This window comes from Marmota flaviventris, chromosome 6, assembly GCF_047511675.1.
Source record: "Marmota flaviventris isolate mMarFla1 chromosome 6, mMarFla1.hap1, whole genome shotgun sequence".
NCBI lineage: Eukaryota > Metazoa > Chordata > Mammalia > Rodentia > Sciuridae > Marmota > Marmota flaviventris.
The window spans coordinates 7,197,856-7,221,673 of NC_092503.1; the positions used below are offsets into that span (position 1 = coordinate 7,197,856).

General features: G+C 44.4%; 1 protein-coding gene across 1 annotated transcript in view; it reads right to left on the reverse strand.

Annotated features, from left to right (window-relative positions):
- The window catches only part of Slc22a3 (solute carrier family 22 member 3), an 87,737-nt gene that overhangs the window by 39,760 nt on the left and 24,159 nt on the right, over positions 1-23,818 (reverse strand). Inside the window, exons 2-4 of the mRNA XM_071612871.1 lie at positions 8,928-9,031; positions 1,809-1,963; positions 96-264 (exon numbers count right to left, since the gene is read on the reverse strand). Coding sequence (XP_071468972.1) covers positions 96-264; positions 1,809-1,963; positions 8,928-9,031 — 428 coding nt within the window. The remainder of the gene's footprint in view (positions 1-95; positions 265-1,808; positions 1,964-8,927; positions 9,032-23,818) is intronic.

The window sequence follows — 23,818 nt, forward strand, 5'->3', positions numbered from 1 at the left end:
GACAATTTCCCTGCTACTAGCATTTTTTGTGTTGGTCTGGATTCTACATTTCCTTGGGGTAAGTGTAAGCATGATAATGACCAAAACAACATTACCAGTAATAAAGGAGGAAGAGAAAGTTGGGCAGCGTAATGGCTAGCTGGATCCCTTGCCAATTGGGGATAAAGTAGGCAATTCCAGGGAGAATTATGATTCCAAGGGTGAAGAACATTTGAATCACTATTCCCACAATCCTCCTTTGTTTTGAACCTACTATTTCTGTCACTGAGGGAAAACAAACACAAGAGGTTAGGGAAGCTCAAGATCAGCTCCAAAATAAACAAGCAAAAAGACGTTACACCTGTTACACCCATCAGCACTGCCGGAGCGCTCCAGAACTCAAGGACCCGAGGCTTCCATGTTTTCTGAAACGATAGAGATGCTCTTTCCAGGACCACATTTGCTCTCCTCTCCCTCTGTTCTCTGCCACCTTCCTCTTAATCACCCAGCCCAGCACCCTACTGGGCATGGGGGTGGGGAACACAAAGAATATAGCATTCGGCTTTAGGAAAGCCCCAATTGTTTTGAAAAGTAAATGCTAATTATCAAAACATAAGTATACTAAACTGGATAAATTTTACCACTGTATCTCTAAAAAATTTGCCAATTACAGTCCCTTAGGACAATCATTATGAACATGAATTCCATAAATAATTTTCTATTATAAATAAATTTCTATTATTTATTTTCTATTATTTATTTATTTCTATTATTAAGAGATAGTTTCTATTAAATGATAATAATTCTCTCCCCAGTGTTGGACTTTTCATTTCTGTGATATTTCCCTAAATTTTTCTGGTAGACTCCCGCCCTCCTCTGCCCCTTCCCACTCTGGGTCTCTTCTATTCATCTCCTGGGACAAGTTACCCTAAGACCACAGCTTTGAACATTCACAAAGGCCTGGGTCTATTTCAAAATGTCTCAGATTTCAAAGTTACCCTTTCTGCTTCCGCCAGTGACGACTGATCCCTCTAGCACTCTCTCTTTTTTCCACCTATATAACAACGTCTTCAAAAGGTCTCCAGAGTGGGCACAGGTAGTTACCCAGTGCCTGGGTAACAGGTAGCAGTCACCAGAGAGAGGAAGCCCAAATCTGCAGGGACAATCTAAGAGGAACGTTCTCATTTCCTCGGGCACACATCCACTGTGACTTGAAGTAAGTGGCTGGTCCTGGACTAGGAGGAGAGTCAGAAGGCATCGAGGACACTTCCAAGTAATGTGGCAGAGTCAGACCTTCTCTCACGCCCAGAAGGTCTGACTTTCTACTTAGGGAGGATAGCAAAGGCCACAAATAGGCTCCTCATTTTTAGGATAGATCTCCCACGTGGTAAAGAGTTCTCTATTTATATGGAAGGAGAGTTAAAGACATGATATCTGAGAATACAGGAAAGTAACCTTGAACTATAGCACAGAATATGCTACACAGAAAATACTTTGAACATGTTGTTTCAAAAAGAAACTGAAATTTTTGTAGAAATCAACTTCTAAAACAGCAAAGCTAGAACACATGTGATAACCACCATGGGAGTGGTCCAGAGTGGCTCAGCGGGGGTCTTATGGTATTTTGTATTTGGTTCCCAAAATGAAGGGGCGTGTCAGTTGCTACAGCAGCCAGAATCCTTCCCAGCCCCCAGTTTGTAGAAACAATGGCAGTAGCCGAAAGGAAACCTGTCCTTGCTGTGAATGGACGTGGAGGAGGGCCACCACAGGCACTTCTTGGCCATCTGACCTTAGCTCCCCAACCGGGAAGAGGGCGCAGGAGGTCTTACCGATCACATAGGAAGTCATCCACGTCCCCTTTCCAAACACACCTTGCAGGAAGCGGAAGATCACAAACACAGGGAAATTTGGTGCAAATGCTACCACAACACCAGTGACGCCCACGCCGAAGCAGGATATTAAGTAAATGACTGTTCTGCCGTACCTTTTTGAGAAAGAGAGAGAAGAGAACACCTTACACATGGTCCTTCACATGATGGGGGAGGGGGTATCATTTTAGAGATGCTGAAAGAAGTGGTGGGTACAGAAAATGTGTCCTGCGTCACTTCTCTGTTGAAAGGTAGAAGATGGTGGGGAAGTTTCATTCTGTGGCAGGGCAAACCAGCACGGGCCTCTGAAGTGGTATCCCAGCATTAAAGCATGCAATGGCAGTTTCCCCAATAAAACTGTCTCTCTGATGTGGCTGCTTCACAGATGGTCTCCCTGGTGGCCCAAATGTGACACTTCCCAGCAGGTTGTGAATGGGAGTCCCAGAGAGAAAGGGGTAGGGAAAGGGTTAGCAGGAGTGGCAGGAGCATCTCAGCCCGCGGCCTCCTTTTGAATCTTGCCTCCACTGGTGACCGGTCACATGACCCGGGGCGAGTTCCTGAGCTCTCTAAATGCAGGGTTCCCGGTTCCCGTGCTTGCTCTTTAATCCCCCTTCCACCTTTTCCAGAGTGCGATGGCGGTGTGAAATGAGATGCAGATGTGAAGGCAGTTTTCAAACTCTGGAGCTCACAGCTGATGTGAGTTTACAATTTTATTTTCACCCATTTTGCAGTTATTATTAAATAGCTCAGGAAAAAGGAGCAGGGCTTGGTACACAATATTCCCAGGGTCTGCAGTTAATTTGGGCTCAGTTGTGTCAAACATTTGGCTGGGTGAGAAGTTGGTTCTTAATGACCTGGAAGAAATTTCATTAGATGACATGTTTTCCTCCACAGAAATCCCCATGAAATTCCCACATAGTGCATCTTGCTTGAGCCGGCAGAGAAGAGATGGAAGTAAACCTTGGCTTATGTTGATTTTTTTTTTAAAAAAAGTGACTTTAGTTGTTAGAGCAGTTTTAGATTCACAGCAAAACATCTGTTCCTTTGCTAGGATGGATGAGCCTATGCTACGGTGTAGATATGTGATGTCCCCCAAAAGCTCGACTGTAAGACAGTGCGAGAAAGTGTAGAGGTGAAATGTTTAGATATGAGGGTTGTAACCTAATCAATAGATTGATTTGCTGATATGGATTAGTGTGGCTGGAGGAGGTGGGTCACTGGGGACATGTCTTTGGGGTTTATACTTCGTCCCTGGTGAGCACAGTGCTTTCTCTCTGCTTGCACTTGCTATGTCCCGAGTTGCTTTCCTCTGCCACGTCCTTCCATCACGATGATCCGTCTCACTCAGGCCCAGAGCTACGGAGCTGGCCAACCATGGACCAAACCTCTGAAACTGGAGCCAAATAAAATTCCCCTCTAATTGTTCTTTTCAGTCTTTGGGGTCATGGCAATGAAGCAGCTGACTAAAACAGTCTGCAAGTGACACATCATCATAAACAGTCATCATAAACATCATCATGAACATTAAGGTTCACTCATGGTGTCGCCTGTGCTAAGGATTTAGAAAAATGTATAATGATATGTTTCCACCATTACAATATCATATAGAATAATGGCACTGCTCTAAAATAAGTTTTATAGTTTTGTGTTACACGGGTAGATCTGTGATCCTTTTTCAATTAATTTTGCTGAGGGTGTGAGGCCTGGATCTACATACATTCATCTGCATACAGATGTCCAATGGTTCTAACACCATTTATTAACAAGTCTGTCTTTGCTTCTTTGTCAAAGATGGGTTGACAACGTTTATACTTCTGGGCTCTCTTCTGCTTCTGTGACCTATGTGTCACTTGTCTATTAGTTCACCAATATCACAGTTTTTGGTCCATGGTAGCTTCATCATACGTCTTGAAGTTGGGTAATGTCAGTCCTAACTTTGTTCTTCTCACTATAGTGTTGGTGATGCTGGCGTTTCTGCATCTCCGCATAAACTAAGGATCAGTCTGCTGTATCCACAAAATATCTTACTGGGATTTGGGTTGGGATTGTATTGAATACATAGATCAAATTGGGAAGAACTGATATCTTGACAACACTGAATCTTCCTATCTGTGAACTTGGAATGACTATTTATTTAGTTCCCTTTTGATTTCTTTCATCAGAGTCTTATAGGTTTCCTTATATAAATCTTATATGTATACATTTATTATATTTATACCTAAGTATTTCATTTTGTGGAATAATGTAAACAGTATTTTGTTTTTAAACTCAATTTCACTTGTACATACCTGATATATCACAAAGCAATTGGCTTTTGTGTATTAACCTTATATCATGCAACATTGCAATAATCACTTGTTAGTTTTAGGAGTTTTATTGTTGTTGTTGATTATTATAATTCTTTAGGATTTTCCATATAGACAATCATGTCATTTATAAACAAAGATAATTTTATCTGTTCTTTCTGAATCAGTATATCTTTCATTTGTTTTTCCTGCCTTATCGCATTAGCCAAGAAGAGGAATGATGAGAAGGCACATCCTGACTTTGTTCCTGATTTTAATAGGAAAAGCATCTAGTTTCTCATCATTAACTATAATGTTAGCCATGAGGGGTTTTGGTAGAAATCATAGCATTGAGGAAGTACCCCTTTATTTCTAATTTACTGAGATTTTTTTTATGATGAATGAGAGATGGTTTCTGTCAAATGCCTTGTTTTGCATTAATATGATTCTGCATTTTTTTCTTTAGCCTTTTGATGTAATGGATTACATTAATTTATTTTTTTTTTGATTTCTAATTTGTATTATTTCCTTTCTCCTCTATTTGCTTCAGATTCAATTTGCTCTTCTTTTTCAAGTTTCTTGACAGAAGCTTAGGTTATTTATTTTAGTTATATCTTCTTTTCTAGTAGATGTACCAATGCTATAAATTTTCTTCTAAGCATTGCTTTTTCAGAATCTGCAAAATTTGATAAGTTGTGTTTCATTTTCATTTTGTTCAAGATACTTTTAAACTTTTTCTTGATGATTTTTCTTTGACTCATTTGTAGTTAGAAGTATGATGTTGACTCTCCAAGTATTCTGGAGTTTCACAGCCTTCTGTTACTGATTTCTACCTTAATTCCACTGTGATCTGAAAGCAGACATAATATGAAATCTATTCCTTTAAATTTGATAAAGTGGTTCTCATGGTCCAGAACAGGATCTATCTTGGTGAATGCTTCATGTAAGTTTGAGAAAAATGTGTGCGTTGCTCTTGTTGGATGAAGTACTCTATAGACGTCAATTACATCCACTTGATTGATGGTACCGTGGAGTTCTGATACATACTAGTGATTTTCTGATGGTTGGACTTTACATTTTTTGATAAAGGGTGTTAAAGTCTATCAATTTTTGCCCTCTCTGTTTTGATGCTCTGTTGCTGGGCATATATGTGTCAGGATTGCTGTGCTTTTGGAGAATTGACCCTTTTATGGTTATGAAAGACCCCTCTCTCTATCTGATAACTTTCCTTGTTCTGAAGTTTGCTGTCTGATATTACCATAGCAATTCCCATTCTCCCCTTGTTAGGGTTAGTATGGTTTATTGTTAGAGTCTGTAAACAAGTCTGGATGGCGCCTGGCATTTTGCCAGAGGGAGTGGTTTGTGAGGCGACGCCAGCGAGCGATTAAGTGTGGAGATTTCTTATTGGTTGACTGCTGTATCTATTTTATGTTAATTAAGATAAGCTGTGTGGAATGTATAAATACCTCTGTTGTCCTACAATAAACGGCTCCCACTCCAGCTGTATCAATCTACACAAGTTGTTCGTCACCCCCCGGTTATTTTGCTGCAGCCGGACTGCGGCAGTTTATCTTTCTGCATCCATTTACTTTTCATCTATATGTGACTTTAAAGTTGGTTTCTTGTGGACAATATAGAGTCAGGTATTGTTTTGTTTGTTTGTTTTGGGTACCACGGATTGAGCCCAGGGATTGAACCACCAAGCCTCATCCCCAACCCTTTTTAAAAATATTTTTTTAGTCGTAGATGGACACAGTACCTTTATTTATTCATTTATTTTTATGTGGTGCTGAGGATCAAACCCACTGCCTCACATGTGGGAGGCAAGCACTCTACCACTGAGCTTCAGCCCCAGCTGCCCCCAACCCTTTTAAAAATATTTTATTAGAGACAGGGTCTTGCTGAGTTGCTTGGGCCTCACTAAGTTGCTGAGGCTGGCTTTGAACTCATAATCCTCCTGCCTTAGCCTCCCGAGTCTCTGGAATTACAGGCATGCACTACCATGCCCAGCCAGGTATTGCTTTTTGATCCTCTTTGAAAATCTCTAACTTTTAATTGATGGCTTTAGATCATTTCGAGTAATTGTGGATATAGTTGGATTGATATCTACCAGATTTGTTCCTATTTTCTTTGTTCCTATTTTTTTTCTGCCTTTTTAGTTGAGCACTTTATATTATTCCATTTTCTCTTCTTTCTTAGTTTTTCAATTATATTTATTTTTTAAACATTTTTAATGATTATAGTTAGGGCAAGGGTTAGGGTTAAGTTTTCAATATACACTTACAATGAATCCAAATCTACTTTCAAGCCACACTAGACCATTTCATTGCTAAAGCAAATACCTTATAATAACAAAATAATTCTTATTCCTCTCTCCTTTCCCCTGTATAATTGATGTCACTTACTTTACTTATACATAAACATAAATAAGCATATACATATGTATAATATATGATAAATATATAAGCACATGATCAATTGTATTGTTATTGTTTTGAATAAATTGTTTTTTATTAGATCAATTGAGAATAAAAATTTATTTTGCCTTCACTTATTGCTTCTACAATACTCTTCCTTTCTTTTTGTAGCCCTGGGTTTCTGAACTGTATCATTTTTCTTTCACTTTAAAGAACTTTTAACATTTCTCACAAGGGAAGTCTACTAGCAACAAATTCTTTCAGTTTTCATTTGTCTAAGAGAGTATTTCTTGTTCACTTTTGAAGGATAGTTTTTTGCAGAGTACAGAATTCTAGGGTTGAAAGCTTTTTTTCCTCCCAACATTTTAAATATTTCACTGCATTCTCTTCTTGCTTGCAGTTTCTAAGAAGTGTTATGGGTTGAATCCTAGGTACCCCCACAGGCTCATGTGCTGAAGTCTGACTTGTTCCCCCTCTGGTGGTGCTTCTGAGAGGTGGTGGAACCGTTGGGAGGGAGGTGGAGCCTAGTGGAAGGAAGTTAGATCATTGGGATGTGTCCTTGAAGGGCATGTTGAGACCCTAGCTCATTCTTTCCTTCCTCTTTTTGCTTTTTAGCCACCATAAGGTGAGCAGTTTCCTCTGCCATGGACTTTACTCTATGATGTATGACTTGCCTTAGGCCCCAAAGCAAATAGGATCAAGTGACCATAGACTGAAACCTCTGAAACCGTTAGCCAAAATAAACCTTTCCTCCTTTTAAGTTGTTTTATCTCATGTGTTTTGTCACAGTGACAGAAAGCTGACAACACAGGAAGTTGAATGTAAGTTTTGTCTTTGCTCCTCCTCTATAGTAAGGTGTTCTTCTCCTCTGACTTTCTTCAGGATTTTTTTCCATATCTTTATTCCCTGTGGTTTGAAGGTGATATACCTCTGTATGCAATTGTGGGGGCAATCACTGCTTGGCATTATCTGAGCGTGCTGTATCTACACATTTGGGGAAATTCTTCGTCATTACGGTTTCAAATATTTCTCTAGTTCCCTTTCTCTTCTCCTTTTGGCATTCTCATGCATACATCTTTCCTTCTGTAGCTATCTCACAGTTATTGAATATCAGGCTCTGTTTTATTCCAGTCTTTTTTGCTCTTTGCTTTTCTGATTTGTGTCCTCTACTGAAGTAGTCTCTTGGAGATTCTTTGCTCAGCCATGCCAATCAACTAATAAGTCCAATGAAGGCATTCTTTATTTCTGTCTGACCCCTCGCATTTCTTTTTGGTTCTTAGAAGTTCCAGCTCTATTAAACTGCCCATCTGTTTTCCACACTGTCTGCTTTTCGAGTCCTGGGCATGTTGACCAAAGTGTTACATTTCTAGTTGATGATTCCAACATCCTTACCATGTCTGCTCCTGGTTCTGATGCTTGCTGTCTGTTTTCAAGCTGGTTTTATTGTTGTTTTGGTTTGGTTTTGCTTTTTTGGCTTTTAGTAAGCCTTTTAATTTTTTCTTGATAGCCGGGCAGGATATACTGAGTAAAAGCAACAGCTATAAATAGGCTGTGGGGATATGGCAGTGCGGTGTCAGGGAGGGGAGTGTTCATAGTCCCACAAGGGCTCTGTCTTTCAGTGAGCCTCTGGACTTTGACCATCACTAATGTTTCTCGTCTCTTCCTCCCCTTACTTGGATAGGATGGCCAGGGTGGGCTGGACTGGGGGGATTTCCTCCTGCTGCATGGCAGGCTAGCGCCGACTGGAGCTGGGCATTTTCCTTCCCCAGGCATTTAGGTTCTGCTAACCCCCAGCAGGTGAGGTTCTAGTTGGCTAGTTTCCCTGAGGGTGGGCTGTTGGGAGCAGAGTGCTCCCACATGTTTCTGTGTGGTCCTCCCCCTCCTCTCATCCCTCCAGGTGGAAGCGTGAGGGCCCGGGAGAGCTCCAGGACACACATAAGTGTGTCCCCCACCTGTCACGGGCCCCTGGAGTTAAGTCTCAAACCCTGAGCCTCAATTCAGGTCAGCCTTCCTGCCAGAGCTCCGGCACCCCCGTGGTTTCTGCTCAGGAGTATTTCTGTCTCTCCAATTCGGGGGCCTGAAGTTTACTCTCTGATTTCGACTTTCTTACAGCTCCATGAAGACTGCTGATTTTCCAGTTTGTCCAACTTATACTTGTTAGACTTTGTGACAACTTCTAAGCCCCTTCTATGCTGAGCTGGAAACTGGGAGTTCAATCTAGATTTTTAAATTCACTCTCTGACCCACCCCATGTGTCTGCTCATAAATGTATGGCCTATTAAATTACCCCCTGCCCCTTCACTCAAGGATATGAATCACAAGCACATATGCATGTATTGCATGATATTGCTGTAAAAGGTTGTCACCTCGGCACCTACCTGTCTGCTGCATAGCCTAAGGTGAATGCCCCAGCCAGGAAGCCAAGGTTTAAGATGGCTTGGGTGAGGTCCAACATCCATGCATTGACACAGACAAGGTCAAACTGGGAAAATAAAGAAAACACGCATGGAGACAATCAGGGAGGTTAATCTTTAGAGCATCTTATCTCCTGTTAAACATTTTTGCTCCTCTACTCCTTAAATAAATTTTGCAAATGAATCACATGCATATTTTATACCAACATATCAATAATTTATTTGTTTATATAACTTATCAAGGATATAATTTCTAGTATACTATAAATATTGATTTCTAAAATAACATTGTTGTTACAGCCCTCTTTTTAGTGTATCCAATAGTACTTAAATGGTTACTCACCAACATCCAACGGAAATTAGTTGACAGTCTAAAATTCAACATGGATCTTTTTTCTCTTTGAATGATTATTTTTATTTCCACATGCTATTATCTTAATATGTCATTTATATAGAAAAAGTTTTATTGATTACCAGACTTCTTTGTGCAATAAATTTTACATGGATATAAAATTTGAGTTTCAAAAATTTCCTGCTATTAAAAAGTCTCGAAATATTAGAATTTTTTCAGACCATAATTGGAAAAACATAAGATGTTGTGGATTTTGAAAAATAATTATTACACAAAAGTAAAGTTTTGTTGTAAATGTACTTGTACATTTTCGGTAGAATGTCAGGAAGGGTGGCTTCTCCCATCAGGTCTTATACTCTGTGGATGAACGTGTCTTATCACTAGAACATCAGTCCTTCTCCTGTGTTTCGTTTTTATAATCTGTGGTGCAAGAAAACTTGTGTGTGGAAAGACCCTCATGGGAATGGAGAGTGTTTACACGCACATGAGGGCACACATTTCCCAGACTCCTTTGCGGCAGGGCTCTGTGTAGGCTGGTGACAGCTCAGTGTCACTCAGTTCTTTGACCTTCCCAGTCTTGCGCCAAGATTCACATCCTGATCTATCATCTAAATTATTTTTTTTATTCTCTAGTGGCCAGTTTTCATACAATTTTACTGAAAAAAAAATGGAAACCACCCAGATTACAAAAAGTTATTTAATGCAGTCACTAGCTACTTTACTTCTTAACCACTTTCTTAATATCAAAACCAGTGTTTTGGATTGTCCCAGGGCCTGTTGACCGAGGTTGTAAACCCCAGTCAGTGTGTCCTGGTGAGAGGGAGAGGGCTGTGCTTCCTGTTCTCAGATCCCCTTGGGGAAGAAGGACACATGTGCGGTGGGGGTCTGAAGGCCTTGGGAGCACCCAGGCCTTCCCCGCCGTGACCGTCCCTGCAAGTCTCCAGTGGGTGTGTGTGTTCCCGTTGAAGACCGCCGCTGTAGACCACAGCATGAAGAGAAGGCAAGGCTGAGACGGGAGTTCTGAGTGTAAGTTCATGAGCAAACTCTCCTATTTGTTAACAAGACACCGCTTCTTATCTTGGTTCCACAGCCAGTGGTGACTTGTCATCGTAATCTGAAAAATGTTGGAGGTAACGGTAGCTGGTCCACCTCACAGAATTGCTGAGAAGATAATTGAAATGGAAGAGTTTTACACAGATGCATATTACTAGGCATCTAATCCTGGCAGTTTAAGAGGATTTTATCATCAGTTTTGGTTTAGAAAGGTACAATTTTATTTTAAGTGAGCTTGCAGATGATTACTTATCTGAAATAATTTCCTACTGGGGTTAAGCATGTGAAGAATGTACCTAGAAAACACAGACAGTAAGCCTCAGAAAGCAAGCCGAGTATTAAATTACCAGAGAAAAGGTGACATTTTGCTTTTGAAAATATCAATGAGCACCAAATATAAAAACCCAAGCAGTAGAATTGGCTTCACCCAGCGGTACTTCAAGTGGCCAACTGACTAGTGCAAGGGCACAGGAGTGCTTTTTTGTAGCAAGACTTAGCAAGAGTGAACTTTATAAAGAATCTGGTCTGCCGTTTTTGAGTTGTGAGCATTCAGATGCCCCCTAAATAAATTCTTTACACCCACAAAATATTCTTTAATGAAGAAATAATCAATCAGAATTTTTCATACTTCATATTTAAATAAAACGAATTGATCATAAAAGTAAAAATGGCTCAAGTACTGGGGTAACATCACAGGCATCCCACCGGGTGTGGCCTGCCTGGTGGTGCTTTCTGCACCAGGGTTAGAGGTGAGGACACACGTTTCCCAGACTCCTTTGCTGCAGGGCTCTGTGTAGACTGGTGACAGCTCAGAGGACAGGAGGGAGTGGGGATTCTCCTGCAGGACTTGGCGGAGGCTCCAGCGCCACTCCTGGCGGAGGAACGGTAGTTGGTGGTCAGTCAAGGGAGATGACCACACAGGTGTGGTGGGCTTTGAAACTGGCCATCCAGCAGGGCAGGGCTGACCACCACGCAGGAGAGATGTCTTTCCTGATATTTTCCCTCTCCTTTTCCAGCCCTTCCAAAGTAGCTCGGATGTAGATCCTTTTATTAAATCTTTTTCCATTTGTAATACCTAGCCTGGTTTCCTTTTAATGACTGGGATCATGCCAACTTTCAAAAATATAAAATAAATGAACTTAAACAAAGTATGCGTTTTTAAAGACATGCACACAAATTCACATGCACACTTATGTTTCCAATGCAGAGAGCACAGAAGCAGCAAGGATTCAGGAGCTTGGGTTTGACTCTGGCTTGTGTGATTAGGGGACAGATCCCTGCCTCTTAGGTCTTCCTAATCATCTCTGAACTCAACTCCTGCTGCTGCAACAGTTGGAGCCTGTGATGTGGTAATCACATTTAAAGAGAGGTGAGCTGGCACTGAAGCCCATAGGTTTCCTAAGCTAAGGCCTTTTCCAAAAATAAACGACTACAGGCTTATTGTTCCTGGGAGACCTAAAACCTGCCTCCTGTCAATGGGCAGTCACTGTGGATTGTTGAGAATTCAAGTCTGAGTCAGAGGCACTGAAGTTTATTTTTCTTTTAAGGCAATCGATGTAGAACAAGTGAGGCACCTCTGATTTTTTTTTTCCCAAAGGGTACACATGCAAAAACATTTAAAATTTTCAAATGTCCATAAATCCATGTGTACCCATTCTGTTACTCATTAATCTTCAAAGTCACTCTTACACAAAGAGAATAGCTCTCCTTGGCATGAACAGAAAGTCAGTCTGATAAAAGACTCAAGCAGCTGTTCGTGTAATGCCAAGAGGATTACATTGCCTGGTTTTGCTGAAAGCACAAGCAACTCTAGCCAAATTAGGTACTTTTGAAGGGTTTCCAACTAAGGGCTTTTCTTAGAGTTTGCCAGTTAAATTGAAATAGACATTATGTTAATTTGATTTTAATGATAAAAGCTGGGGCAAGCTATTCTTAGATATATGTCAAAGTTGTGATTTCTAAATTATTCTTAAAACTAAAGCAACAAATATATCCAGTTCACCAAGGTCAAAGGTAGGGAACAAAAGGCTTAGAAGCTCAGGTGCAGGCCTTGCCTGCTCCTCACATGCCCAGGAATGAACTCCGATGACATCATCTGGGTTTTCCATAAAGGTCTTGTTTGGTCTCTGAACCAGACTTTTACTTGTGAGATTGGAAGATTAGAGAGGATCACAGTATTTGACTTTAATTCTGAGCCATGAGAAATAGCACCTGTTCGTTACGTGTGTTGTTTGTGGGGAAAGGGGAAGTCTCTGAAGTCAAGTCACAATATCGACGTGCCCCTGTTTCCGTCAATGGTCCAAGGAGGAGCTGTGCTATGGTGAAATGTGGTTTATTCCCCTAAGGTTTATGTGCTTGGTTTGGGATTAGGGTGATGGTGTTGAGAGGTGGTGTAATCTTTAAGATGTGGGGCCCCGTGCCAGATGATTGGGTAACTGGGGCACACCCTTGGAAAAAACCAGCGTGGTTCTCTTACAACCACAGTTAGCTCCCTCAAAAGTGGGTTCTATAAAGAGAGTGAGGCTGACCCCTGAAGTCTGGGTTCCTGACTTGCCACCTCCACACACGCCCCCACCATCGTGATGCCACTCACCCTGCGGCCCTCGCCAGACACCAGGCAGAGCTGCTCATCTTAGACTTTCAGCCCCCAAACTGTGAGCTAAATAAAGCCATTTCCCTTATAAGTGCCTAGCTTATAAGTGTATTTTGTTACAGCAACAGAGAATGAACTAAGACAAGTTATAAATGGAACTGTTCCTAATCAGGTCTTAGCTTGAAATCAACAGCCATTAAATTCTTCACCGAGTTTAAAAATATCAATACCAGCTTGGGTTTGAATGTCAGGTATGCTGTGCCCCTGGCTATATTTGAAATGGTTGAATCCGTTAATGTTGACTTCCATGGGCATGTTCCATCTTTATTCAATAGTAAGGCACCATGACAGAGCTTGGTGGTTAAAAATTATCATCATCATTAAAAAAATTGTTTGGGTTGGGTCTCCATGAGGGGAAAGTTTCTCATTCTTAATTTTAGTCAAAATAAAAACATCTTTAACAGGCTTTGATGGCATATTTTGGGCATCTTCATTTAATATCAACAAGTTAATGCTGTTCTTTTAGGTATGAACCATCATGATGAGTGGCAGGTATAAAACCTGACCACAGGTATTTCCAGATAAGTCTAATTTGGTGCGATCTGCATTACATAGATGAGGCCTGGAGAAATACCAGCGCAATGCATGCCCAGTTTCCACTCTTTTTACATAGGGTGGGAGCCAAGAGAATTCATGGGAAGCGGATGTAGGAAACTATATCTAAATGAATATCTAAACACGAGAGGGACTCAGAGAGAGAAATGACTGGTGGCAGGGCTGGAGTCATGGCTCAGAGGTAGAGGGCTGGCCTGGCATGTGAGACCCTGGGTTCGATCCTTAGCACCACATAGAAATAAATGAAAATAAAAAGATCCACTGAGGGTGGGAGGTAAACAGATCCTGCAGGAGTGGGGCCCAGGGGAGGCTCTGCGGGCAGCACTCGGGGCTGTGCAGTGCAGGGCTTTGGGCTGAGAAGTCCCCCGCCCCACCTTTGGTGAGAAGGGAGGGGAGGTCCAGGGCTGGGACAGTAAGCTTCTCACCCAGGAACCCAAAGGCACCAAGAGAGCTCAGGACCCAGGGAGGGTCAAGCTCAAGGGCACAGAGGAAGAGTCTGGAAGGTTGCACATGGAAAGACCCAGGACCCAGCAGGAGCCCAGGGGATGAGAGCAGGTCCCAGAGACGGAGCAGACCCAAAGACCCGGCAGTGATCACCCAGAACAGCATGAACTTGGCTCTGCATTAGAGGCTCCCTGAGGGACAAAGGCTCCTGTAGATGCTTGCGGTCCTGGAAGACATTCTCCAAAGCTCCTCGCAGCCACAATTTAATGCATGGTTATGCAAATAAGCTTGACATGGGATGGAGAGGTGTTTTAAAATGCATGGCTTTTTGTCTGAACTTGTGAAATGAAAATATTAAATCTATTTTAATAGCAATGCCTTGGGAGGTCTCAACTTCTGTCCTCCAGGTAGAGGACTTGTGGGATGCACCAGCACCTCTTCCCAGGCAGCTGTAGCTCTGTGGTAAAGACACGCAATAACCTATTTTAAAACACTTACGATTTCTCTAAATAAATGGGATTGTCTAAAGATGAAAGGATCTCAATCTGTGCAGGACTCTTGAGGTGGAGAAGAGTGGAGAGAGAAATGACTGGTGGCAGGGCTGGAGTCGTGGCTCAGAGGTAGAGGGCTGGCCTGGCATGTGTGAGACCCTGGGTTCGATCCTTAGCACCACATATAAATGAAAATAAAAAGATCCACTGAGGGTGGGATGTAAACAGATTAGCTCTGCTATTCCTAGCTCTGTGTCCCTAACATCGTTGACTCTTTGTGTCCCCGTCTGTGAAGTGAGAAGAACTATATTGATGATGTCACTGAGATTACACATATAAAGCATTTAGCTCAATGCCTGAGCTCTGTTAAATGTCCTATAAATGTCACCAACTGCAATATGATCAGTGAATAATGATGTTGCTAAAAAATAACGAATGGTTTTAAGAAGTGGTTTTTGACACGGGCTAATCATCAGAATTACTTGGGGTAACTGAAACCCAGAATCACTCAGGGAAGCCTGAAACCCACTCCAGACCTATTAAATCAGAATCTAGCTCATGAAGTGACTGTTACGTAGAGGATACTGGCTATTCAAATGCTTTCTCAAGGATAGTTAATTGTAGCATATTTTACTGGGTTAAATAGCATTCCCCCAAATAGCTTTTGCAGATGTAACTAGTCAAGATGAGGTCACACTGGGCCAGGGTGGGCCCTGATACATGACAGCTATCCTTATAAGAAAACAGGTACACACCAGAAGAAGAAGAAGACCCCTGAGGACTCGGGCAGACACTGGGGTCCTGTGTCCACAAGCCAAAGAGGGCTGAGGATTGCCAGCAGCTGCAGAGGCCCAGAGGGGCCAGGCAGAGTGTCCCCAGGAGCCTACAGGGAGGGGCAGCCCTCACTTGTTTTGTCTCCGACTTCCGGCCTCCAGAATTGTGAGAGGAGTTTCTGTTGTTTTAAGGAACCCAGTGTCTGGAAACTGCTGGGCCACCCTAGGAAACCCACACACACACTGATCGAAGCGTTATTGAGCTGTCCCTTCCTGTCACTGCTTGGAATTCGGGGATGGGCTGGTCCCCATCCACAGAATGCACCTGCCTGTCGGCCCTCAGTCCTGCCTGTCGGCCCACTCTGTCGACCATGGGTCTGTCTCCCAGGTGTAAGTTCTGTCACTGTCCTGGGCTCTGCCAGAGGCCCCCCGCCTGCTTGGGGCCAGCAGAGCCAGGAGGCTGGCTTCTGAGTGGGAGGGAGGACTCCACTGGCTAGAGGGAAGGGGCGCTGCTGCCCGGCACAGATGCTGGCCAGAGGAGACGGAGACGAGCTTGCCCTGGCCTGCTCAGGGCTTGAGGCCCAGCCGCTTCCTTCTGGGGGTGCTCCTGCCCTATCAGACCCTTCATGGCCACCCAGCCGCCCTGAACAGAAGGAAGGCTGCCTTGGGCCCACTTATGGTCTCCTGGGTTTCCCCGGCTGCACGCCCTGGTCTTGGCAGCGCGCTGGGTGAGAGCCCTCCGTACTGAAAGGCCCGTGTCCTGACCTGCCAGCTGTCCCGCCTGCCCTGAGGTGCAGGCTGCACCCACTGCAGGGTGCAGAAGGGCGGAGGCCTTGGCTCCTCCCCAGTGCTGGGAGCAGGGTCTGCGGCTGGGGCTGGGAAGGGCTCGGCATGAACTGCCTTCTTCCCAACAGACTCAGGCCCACGAGAAGCTCCAGAGCAACAACAAGGCCGACTGCTTTGGGTACAGAGCCGGTGGCCTCTTCGACCTCCGCCCCTCTAGAAAGCACCGACCTTGGCCCCGCAGGCTATGCAGCCAGCTGCCCAGGGCCGGGGACCTCGCTTTCCCTTGTGACTCTGTGGCTTGGACGGCCTGGGAGCGCCCCTGCCCCAGTGACCCTGCAGCTGTGTTTCACCATCTGTTCAACTATAAGATTTTATAAGATTTTACTAGAATAAGGGAAAGAGTTGAAGATATCTCACTTAAAGAGATACCTTAAAAATAGAGCCGAGCACCTGAGGATGGCCGTTGAGGGTGAAGCCCCGAGCACCCCACAGCACCGCCACCTTCCTCCCCAGACACCTTTCCCTTCATCCTCTCCCTGGCCCCTTACGGGCTCACTGACGGGAAACATAAAGGATAGGAAGGGAGGAAGGAGGGAGGAGGGGCGAGGAGGGAGGGAGGGAGAAGGAGGAAGAGGAAAGAAGGAAGTAGGGAAGGAGGGAGAGAGGGAGGAGGGAGAGAGGGAGGAGGGAGAGGAAGAGAGGAGGGAGAGAGGGAGGAGGGAGAGGAAGGGAGGAGGGAGAGGAAGGGAGGAGGGAGGAGGGAGAGAGGGAGGAGGGAGGAGTGAGAGGAAGGGAGGAGGGAGAGAGTGAGAAAGGGAGGAGGGAGAAAGGGAGGAAGGGAGGAGGGAGAGGAAGGGAGGAGGGAGAGAGGGAGGAGGGAGAGAGAGAGAGGGAGGAGGGAGAGAGGGAGGAGGGAGGAGTGAGAGGAAGGGAGGAGGGAGAGAGGGAGGAGGGAGAGAGTGAGAAAGGGAGGAGGGAGAAAGGGAGGAAGGGAGGAGGGAGAGGAAGGGAGGAGGGAGAGGAAGGGAGGAGGGAGAGAGGGAGGAGGGAGAGAGAGAGGGAGGAGGGAGAGAGGGAGGAGGGAGGAGTGAGAGGAAGGGAGGAGGGAGAGAGGGAGGAGGGAGAGAGGGAGGAGGGAGAGAGTGAGAAAGGGAGGAAGGGAGGAGGGAGAGGAAGGGAGGAGGGAGAGGAAGGGAGGAGGGAGAGAGGGAGGAGGGAGGAGGGAGAGAGGGAGGAGGGAGAGGAAGGGAGGAGGGAGAGGAAGGGAGGAGGGAAAGAGGGAGGAGGGAGAGGAAGGGAGGAGGGAAAGAGGGAGGAGGGAGAGGAAGGGAGGAGGGAGAGAGGGAGGAGGGAGAGAGAGAGGAGGGAGGAGGGAGAGGAAGGGAGGAGGGAGAGAGGGAGGAGGAAGAGAGGGAGGAGGGAGAGAGGGAGGAGGGAGAGAGGGAGGAAGGGAGGAGGAGAGGAAGGGAGGAGGGAGAGAGGGAGGAGGGAGGAGGAAGAGGAAGGGAGGAGGGAGAGAGGGAGGAGGGAGAGAGGGAGGAGGGAGAGAGGGAGGAAGGGAGGAGGAGAGGAAGGGAGGAGGGAGGAGGGAGAGGAAGGGAGAAGGGAGAAAGGGGAAAGGCTGGACAACAGGTAAAGGGCATGAAGAGATAACGCAGGAGTCAGAAGACAAAACAAGGCCCAAAGGATGACAGCTGGACCCCGGCCTCCAGAGCACACACATGTAGGGCCACTGTGTCGGCCCCCAGAAGGGAACAGGGTCACAGGTGGGTAGTGTGAAATGTCCACGTTTATCCAGAGGGGGCCCAGATTCAAAGAGCTGAGGAAGTACTACATACATTTAGGAAATACGGCCAAAAAATAAATACTGACTCCCAGTTCCCAGGGTCACGGTCACAGTTTTACGGACTCCTCTCTCCCACAATTTCCAGATAAAAGGACCCAACCAATGCAATACTAAAAACTCGAAACCACAGATAAGGACTCAGGAAATGCAGATAGGAAGGGTCCTGTCCAGAGGCTCCGGGAAGTTTTGATAAGAGCAGAGCCTGGTGGGTGTCCCCTCCCACCTGCGGTGAGGACACCTGTAAGGGAGTCAGTCCTTCCTCGGACAGACGGAGGCGGTGGGCAGCAGACTGAATGATGGAGGAAGGTGAATGATACTGCAACACCCCTTCAAAGAAGTGCTGCAGGAGAAAGGCCAAGGAGCCGGGGCAGGTGGCTCACACCGTAATCCCAGGGGCAGGCTGAGGCAGGAGGACTGCAGTTCAAAGCCAGCCTCGGCAACGTGGTGAGGCCCGAAGCCACTTGGGGAGGCCATGCCTCAGAATAAAACACGAAAAGGGCTGGAGACGTGGCTCATGGTGAAGCGACCCTGGGTTCAATCCCAGGTACCAAAACAACACAGAACAACAACAAAAGGACAAAAGAGGAGCTATCTGAGAGAAAAGAGGCAGAATTAAGTCCAACACACGACACGGATTTTTCTCCACGTGGGAAATGAGGTCACCTTGAGTCCTGGAGGGAGCGGCCTCTCTGGCTCCCTGTCCCACTGACCATCCTAACTCTTAACACCTGAAGTTCAAGCTTCAGGGGCCCTGCTTCCAAAAGCCGGCCTGCTGTACGATTTTTAATAATGCTTTACCAGTGGAGAGAGAGGGCCTTTCACCATCTGTATTTATAAGGTACGTAGGAAAAATACAATCACCTGCCGTCCAGCAATTACAGCTCCTACCTGTGGTACTGGGAGGACACCCTTTGGGTCTTGCCTGGGGGATGAGATTATCCCTCCTTGGTTGAGACCTAGTCAAGTCAGAGGCTCCCACTGTTACAGATAGAATTGGGGGTTTGGGGTTTGTTTCAAGCTCTGCCCATCATGCCCTGACCATTTCCCAAATCCTGAGCCCCATCACTTTTCACCCACACTCCGTTTGTTTCACTTCTGAACTTCCCTCTCTCTCTGTCTAGAACAACTTTTCTATTTTTATTTTAATTTTCAATCTCTTCTCTGTCTAGTGAAGTCACTCTTCAAGGCCTAGATAAAAGGTGTCCATTGGGTGGGAAACGCCCTTCCTCCCTGAGCCTTCAGAGACGCCAAGTTGGTTAGCGCCACAAGTTAGCACCTCAGTTGTGATCACACATCATGAATTTTCCAGGAAAGTTCCAATATACTTTTATTTTTCCCTAAAAAGTACTTTTAAAAGTTTCTTTGACTACGTACCCCTGTTTTTTGAGTTTATTACAAAATTATTTTCTGTTTATGATCAGGTTTTTTTTTGTTTTGTTTTGTTTTTGGTACCAGGGATTAAATCCAAGGGCATAACCACTGAGCCACATCCCCAGCCATTCAATTTTTTTTTTTTTAATTTGGCCTTGCTAAGTTGCTAAGGCTGGCTTTGAAGTTGTGATCCTCCTGCCCCAGCCTCCTGAGCCACTGGGACTACAGGCGGCACCGCTGGCTGTATGATCAGATTTTTCAAAGAGCATTACCCATAATTTATTTATTTAGAAACTTTTGTAACTATATTGAAATTAGAAGAAGTCAACAAAAATCATCACTGCCATCTACAACTTCACACTGATATGCATATTCTTTCTATAAACCAATATTTTTAGTTGTGGATGGACACGATATATTTATTTATTTATTTTTTGTGGTGCTGAGATTGAACCGAGTGCCTCACATGTGCTAGGCAAGCATCTACCACTGAGCACAACCCAGCCCCTGATATACATATTCTTTCAGACTTTGGTCTATACATGTGAGTATATTTTACAAAGAAAAAGTCATGTTCTATAACTCTTTTATAAAACCTGCATATGATTTGTGGGTTTGGGATTCTCTCCTCTGAACCATCACCATAAATGATCACATTTACTATACTGTAGGTATGACCATAGTTCTAAAGTCATCCTTCATTTTGAATAGGGGATTATGTGACTTTCCCCCGCCCCATTATTACACAAATACACTGACAGCCTTATTTTTAAAGAACAGATGTATGTCTATAAAGATTTTGAAATATACTGAAGTCATAGCAAGCAAAATGAATGCCTTATGTAAATCATTAAATTATAATTTCAATACAAGTTAGTCCAGTTGTTTTGAAAATTTCAAATTCCAACTTATTCTAAAATAGCTTTAAAATATTATGTAACATAATTTGATAATTTATGTAGATCATAAACTCTGGTAAAATACACAGCCCTTCTAAAATAAATATGCTTGAGTACATCCCATAGCTATTCATTTTTTCCCTCTAATTTTTCAAATTAGTCCAATTTTCAAAAATAAGAAGTAAATTCTGCCTAGGTTAGCTTGAATTAATTACAGTGATTTTTAACCTTTTCTTGTAATGGAATCTCTTATATAATAATGCCTGGGAACAAATTCCTGGAATAATCAGGGGCTGCAAGAACTTTAACAAGGATATAATAGATACTTTAAAATGACTCAACACTATGAAAGAAGGATGTCCAGACCAAATGACAGGCAAGATGAAAACCAGTGACATACCCAGCATATGTATTTCAGGTGTATTCATCTGCATATACACAAGTAATAAATAGTGGGATGAGATGCACATCAGAAAGAGCGACAAGTAGTGTGAGTCACATTCCCTGTCTCTTCTGACTGCAGTTGTTCCCAGGGCTGATTTAATCTTAAAGATGTCAAGGACTTCCCCATCTGTGCTGCTGCCTCCCAGATGGTCCCTGAGAGGGAATTCTAGGGCGGAGAATGAGACCCACCTCATCGCATTAGATTTTGGTTTCTTTCAAAATTATTGGTAGCTCTTTTTCTCCACTTGGAAACCACAGTTGCCAAAGATTTTCACAATCTCATCAGAACATGCAGTAACACGTGCACCTTTCAAGGTTCGCCAAAGCCCACATTTTCTAATAAGAACACCTTCTTGGGACGTGGACAATCACGCTGATGAAACACCAGCACCAGGGCCAAACCAAAACCAACTTCTCCGGAACGTGAAAACGAGCCTGCAGAACTGCAACCTTGGTCTTTTCCCGGGTTAACATGTATTTTTAAAGCTTCTTAAAATGACTGAATTTGATATGATTATTAAAAGTTGGATTCTAGTTCCACCACGACCTTTCTGACTTTGACACACCCTTCTGGAATCCTTCTAGAATCTTCTCACATTCAATTAAAGGAGCACAGAATCGTCTAGAATCTGGGCAATTGCCCATTCAGAATTTTCTGATTCTGTGACCATGGAACGAGTGTGAGACACCAACCCCTGGTTGCTTATATCACTAAAATCCCTGAGTCCATTGAACAACAACCACTTCACGAGCCGCGTCAGTTTCTTTAGCTTTAAGTCACCGAGTTCTCTTGGTTTTGGTAGGTGGTTGGGACATGGCAATCACAAGTCTTTTATTCCATTCCCATCGTCATTACCAATATCCATGCCACTCAGATCACACTACAAATGCAGAGGGTTCCTGAGGATGGCCAGATAAGAGATGAAGGGACCCAAGGCCAGGACAGAGCTGTCGAGTAGGGTCTTGGCGGCAGGCAGTTTCAAAGTGGGCTGTGACACCAGGCAGGTAGAACTGCCGAGCTGAGGCCTGGGGACAGAGAATCGCAGGTTCTCACTGTGTGAATCTTACGGGGCAAGGCTCCTGGTGAACGACCAGGCGCAGGGGCTAGTGTTGCCACCAAGCACAGTCTTGGGGTGCTCTCCTTTTGTGGCCTTAGGTGAGGGGGTTACATGGGGTATGACTGATGAGCTCCTGTGTCTGGTGTTTCTGACATGATTGGATATGCCCATGTGTCCACGTGCTCCTGATTGAATCCAGTTGGCACAGATAAATGATTCAGTTTATGTCTTACGGTTGGTGCTGGGCGGATGGCGGCTGTTTGCTTGTACAAACAAGGTACAGTCATTCTAAGGTGGCACTTGTGCTCAGAACAGAGCAGCTCAGGGCAAACTTCTTCTTTATGAAATGGAGCATCTCCGAGGTGTGCACAGCCGGGACACTGCTGTCCACGCAACACGGAGTAACTCAGAGCAGGTGTGGCCTCTCTCCACAGAAACGTAGGAAGTGGTCCAGCAAGAAAGCCAATGAGAAAGGTAGGACTGCTGACAAATCACCACAGGTGAAAACAGTGACTTGATTCACACAATTAAAATCTTTGGGTCAAACCTCAGCTTTCTTTCTTAGCAGACTTTGCAGGTGGCTCCTTCCCTCCTCTGTGTCTTGGGCTCAGTTTCACTTTGTTTATTGTTCTTTTGGTGGTTTGTATCCGAGAGCAAGCGCAAGAGGGACTTGACAACAGAATTATTTTCATAACATTTCCAATTGATTGCAATCAGGAAAGAGATGCAAGAAAACATTTAATCTTAGGCCAGTTTGGGCCGGGTTTTATGATAGAACTTCAAGGAAGTCCTGGCCAGCCTTAGGACAATGGAGTTATTCACTGATGTCCACCTGGAGATCACAGCTTTGCAAGCACTACCCTGTTGAAACTGGACAGTTGGTAATTATTTGGCCCAAAGAGTGAACCACACTTGGATGCTGAACTCCAAATATTTCCACATGGGCAAAGACCTTAGTCCCAGTACCTCACCTTATTCCATACTCACTCCCCTTCCTTAGGGTCTCCTGAACTGTTCCTGCCCAGCTGTGGAGCATGTGAGGACAGGCCTGGTCTTTCCCACACCTGGGGTCCATGTTGATTCTGCCTGTTCTGGGGCAAAATTAACTTAACATCTGTTTAGTCATTCTAATTCCTGCTGGGACCTGAGATCCCATCACCCATGGCTGTGCAAGTTCCTAGATCCAAAACATTTGCTTCTTAATACTTTTTACATGCAAATGGTTTCCATGATGATGACCTGGATTTATAAAAACAAGCAAAAAATGTACACGGACCTCCTGATGACCCCGTGCTACCAAGGACTCACTCTCTCAACACACGTTAGCCAAGTAGCAGGGCTCGGCCAGGCAGCTGCTGTCAATGGTGGGACAGTTTCCTCTGCACATACATCCTGGTGTGCAGGTGAACGCAGAGAACACCTCGCCCCATGGCACGCCTCTAATCTGAAATCCCGCAGCCTATTGACAATTAACATTTACTTCTTACTCTATGGGACAGGCTTTCAAGCTGTTGTTTTATGGGAAATATCTCAGTAAGTCCACCTAACACTTTCTGAGGGAGACAGTGATATTTTCCTCATTTCATAGATGAATAAACAGACTTGGAGAGATCAGGAAACTGATGGGAGGCATCATATTTACACCAGTTGGATGTTGCCTATGTCTGCTCTAAAATTTCCTATGACTAGTGAAAAAAAAAAATGTTGGTATCACACCAGCCTGGTTTTTCTTTGCCTTCAAGCATCACTCTGGCTATTGCATATGGTTCTTAGAGCCAACTGGCTGGGGGGAGGTGCAAATTTTGAGTACAAGAGTTATGCATCTTGGTCCTAAAATTACGTTTGCTTGGAAAAAGAAGAGAAAGTTCTAGAACAGATGTCGTCCTGGCAGTTTATATGTCTTTTTCTTGGCTCACACCTAGGTTTGACAAGAGGAAAACCCATGACTGCTAAATACTATTAACTCTCTTCAAACCTGTGGCCATTTAGAAAGCCAGGGTCCTGGGGGTGAGCATGGAGTAGGACCTGGCTTTCTGTGAGCCCCTGCTTCACTCTGTTTCTTTCAGGAAATGCAGGAACAAAGGTGTCACCGGTGGAGGTCTGGCTGGGGGCCATTTGGTCTTCCTTGCA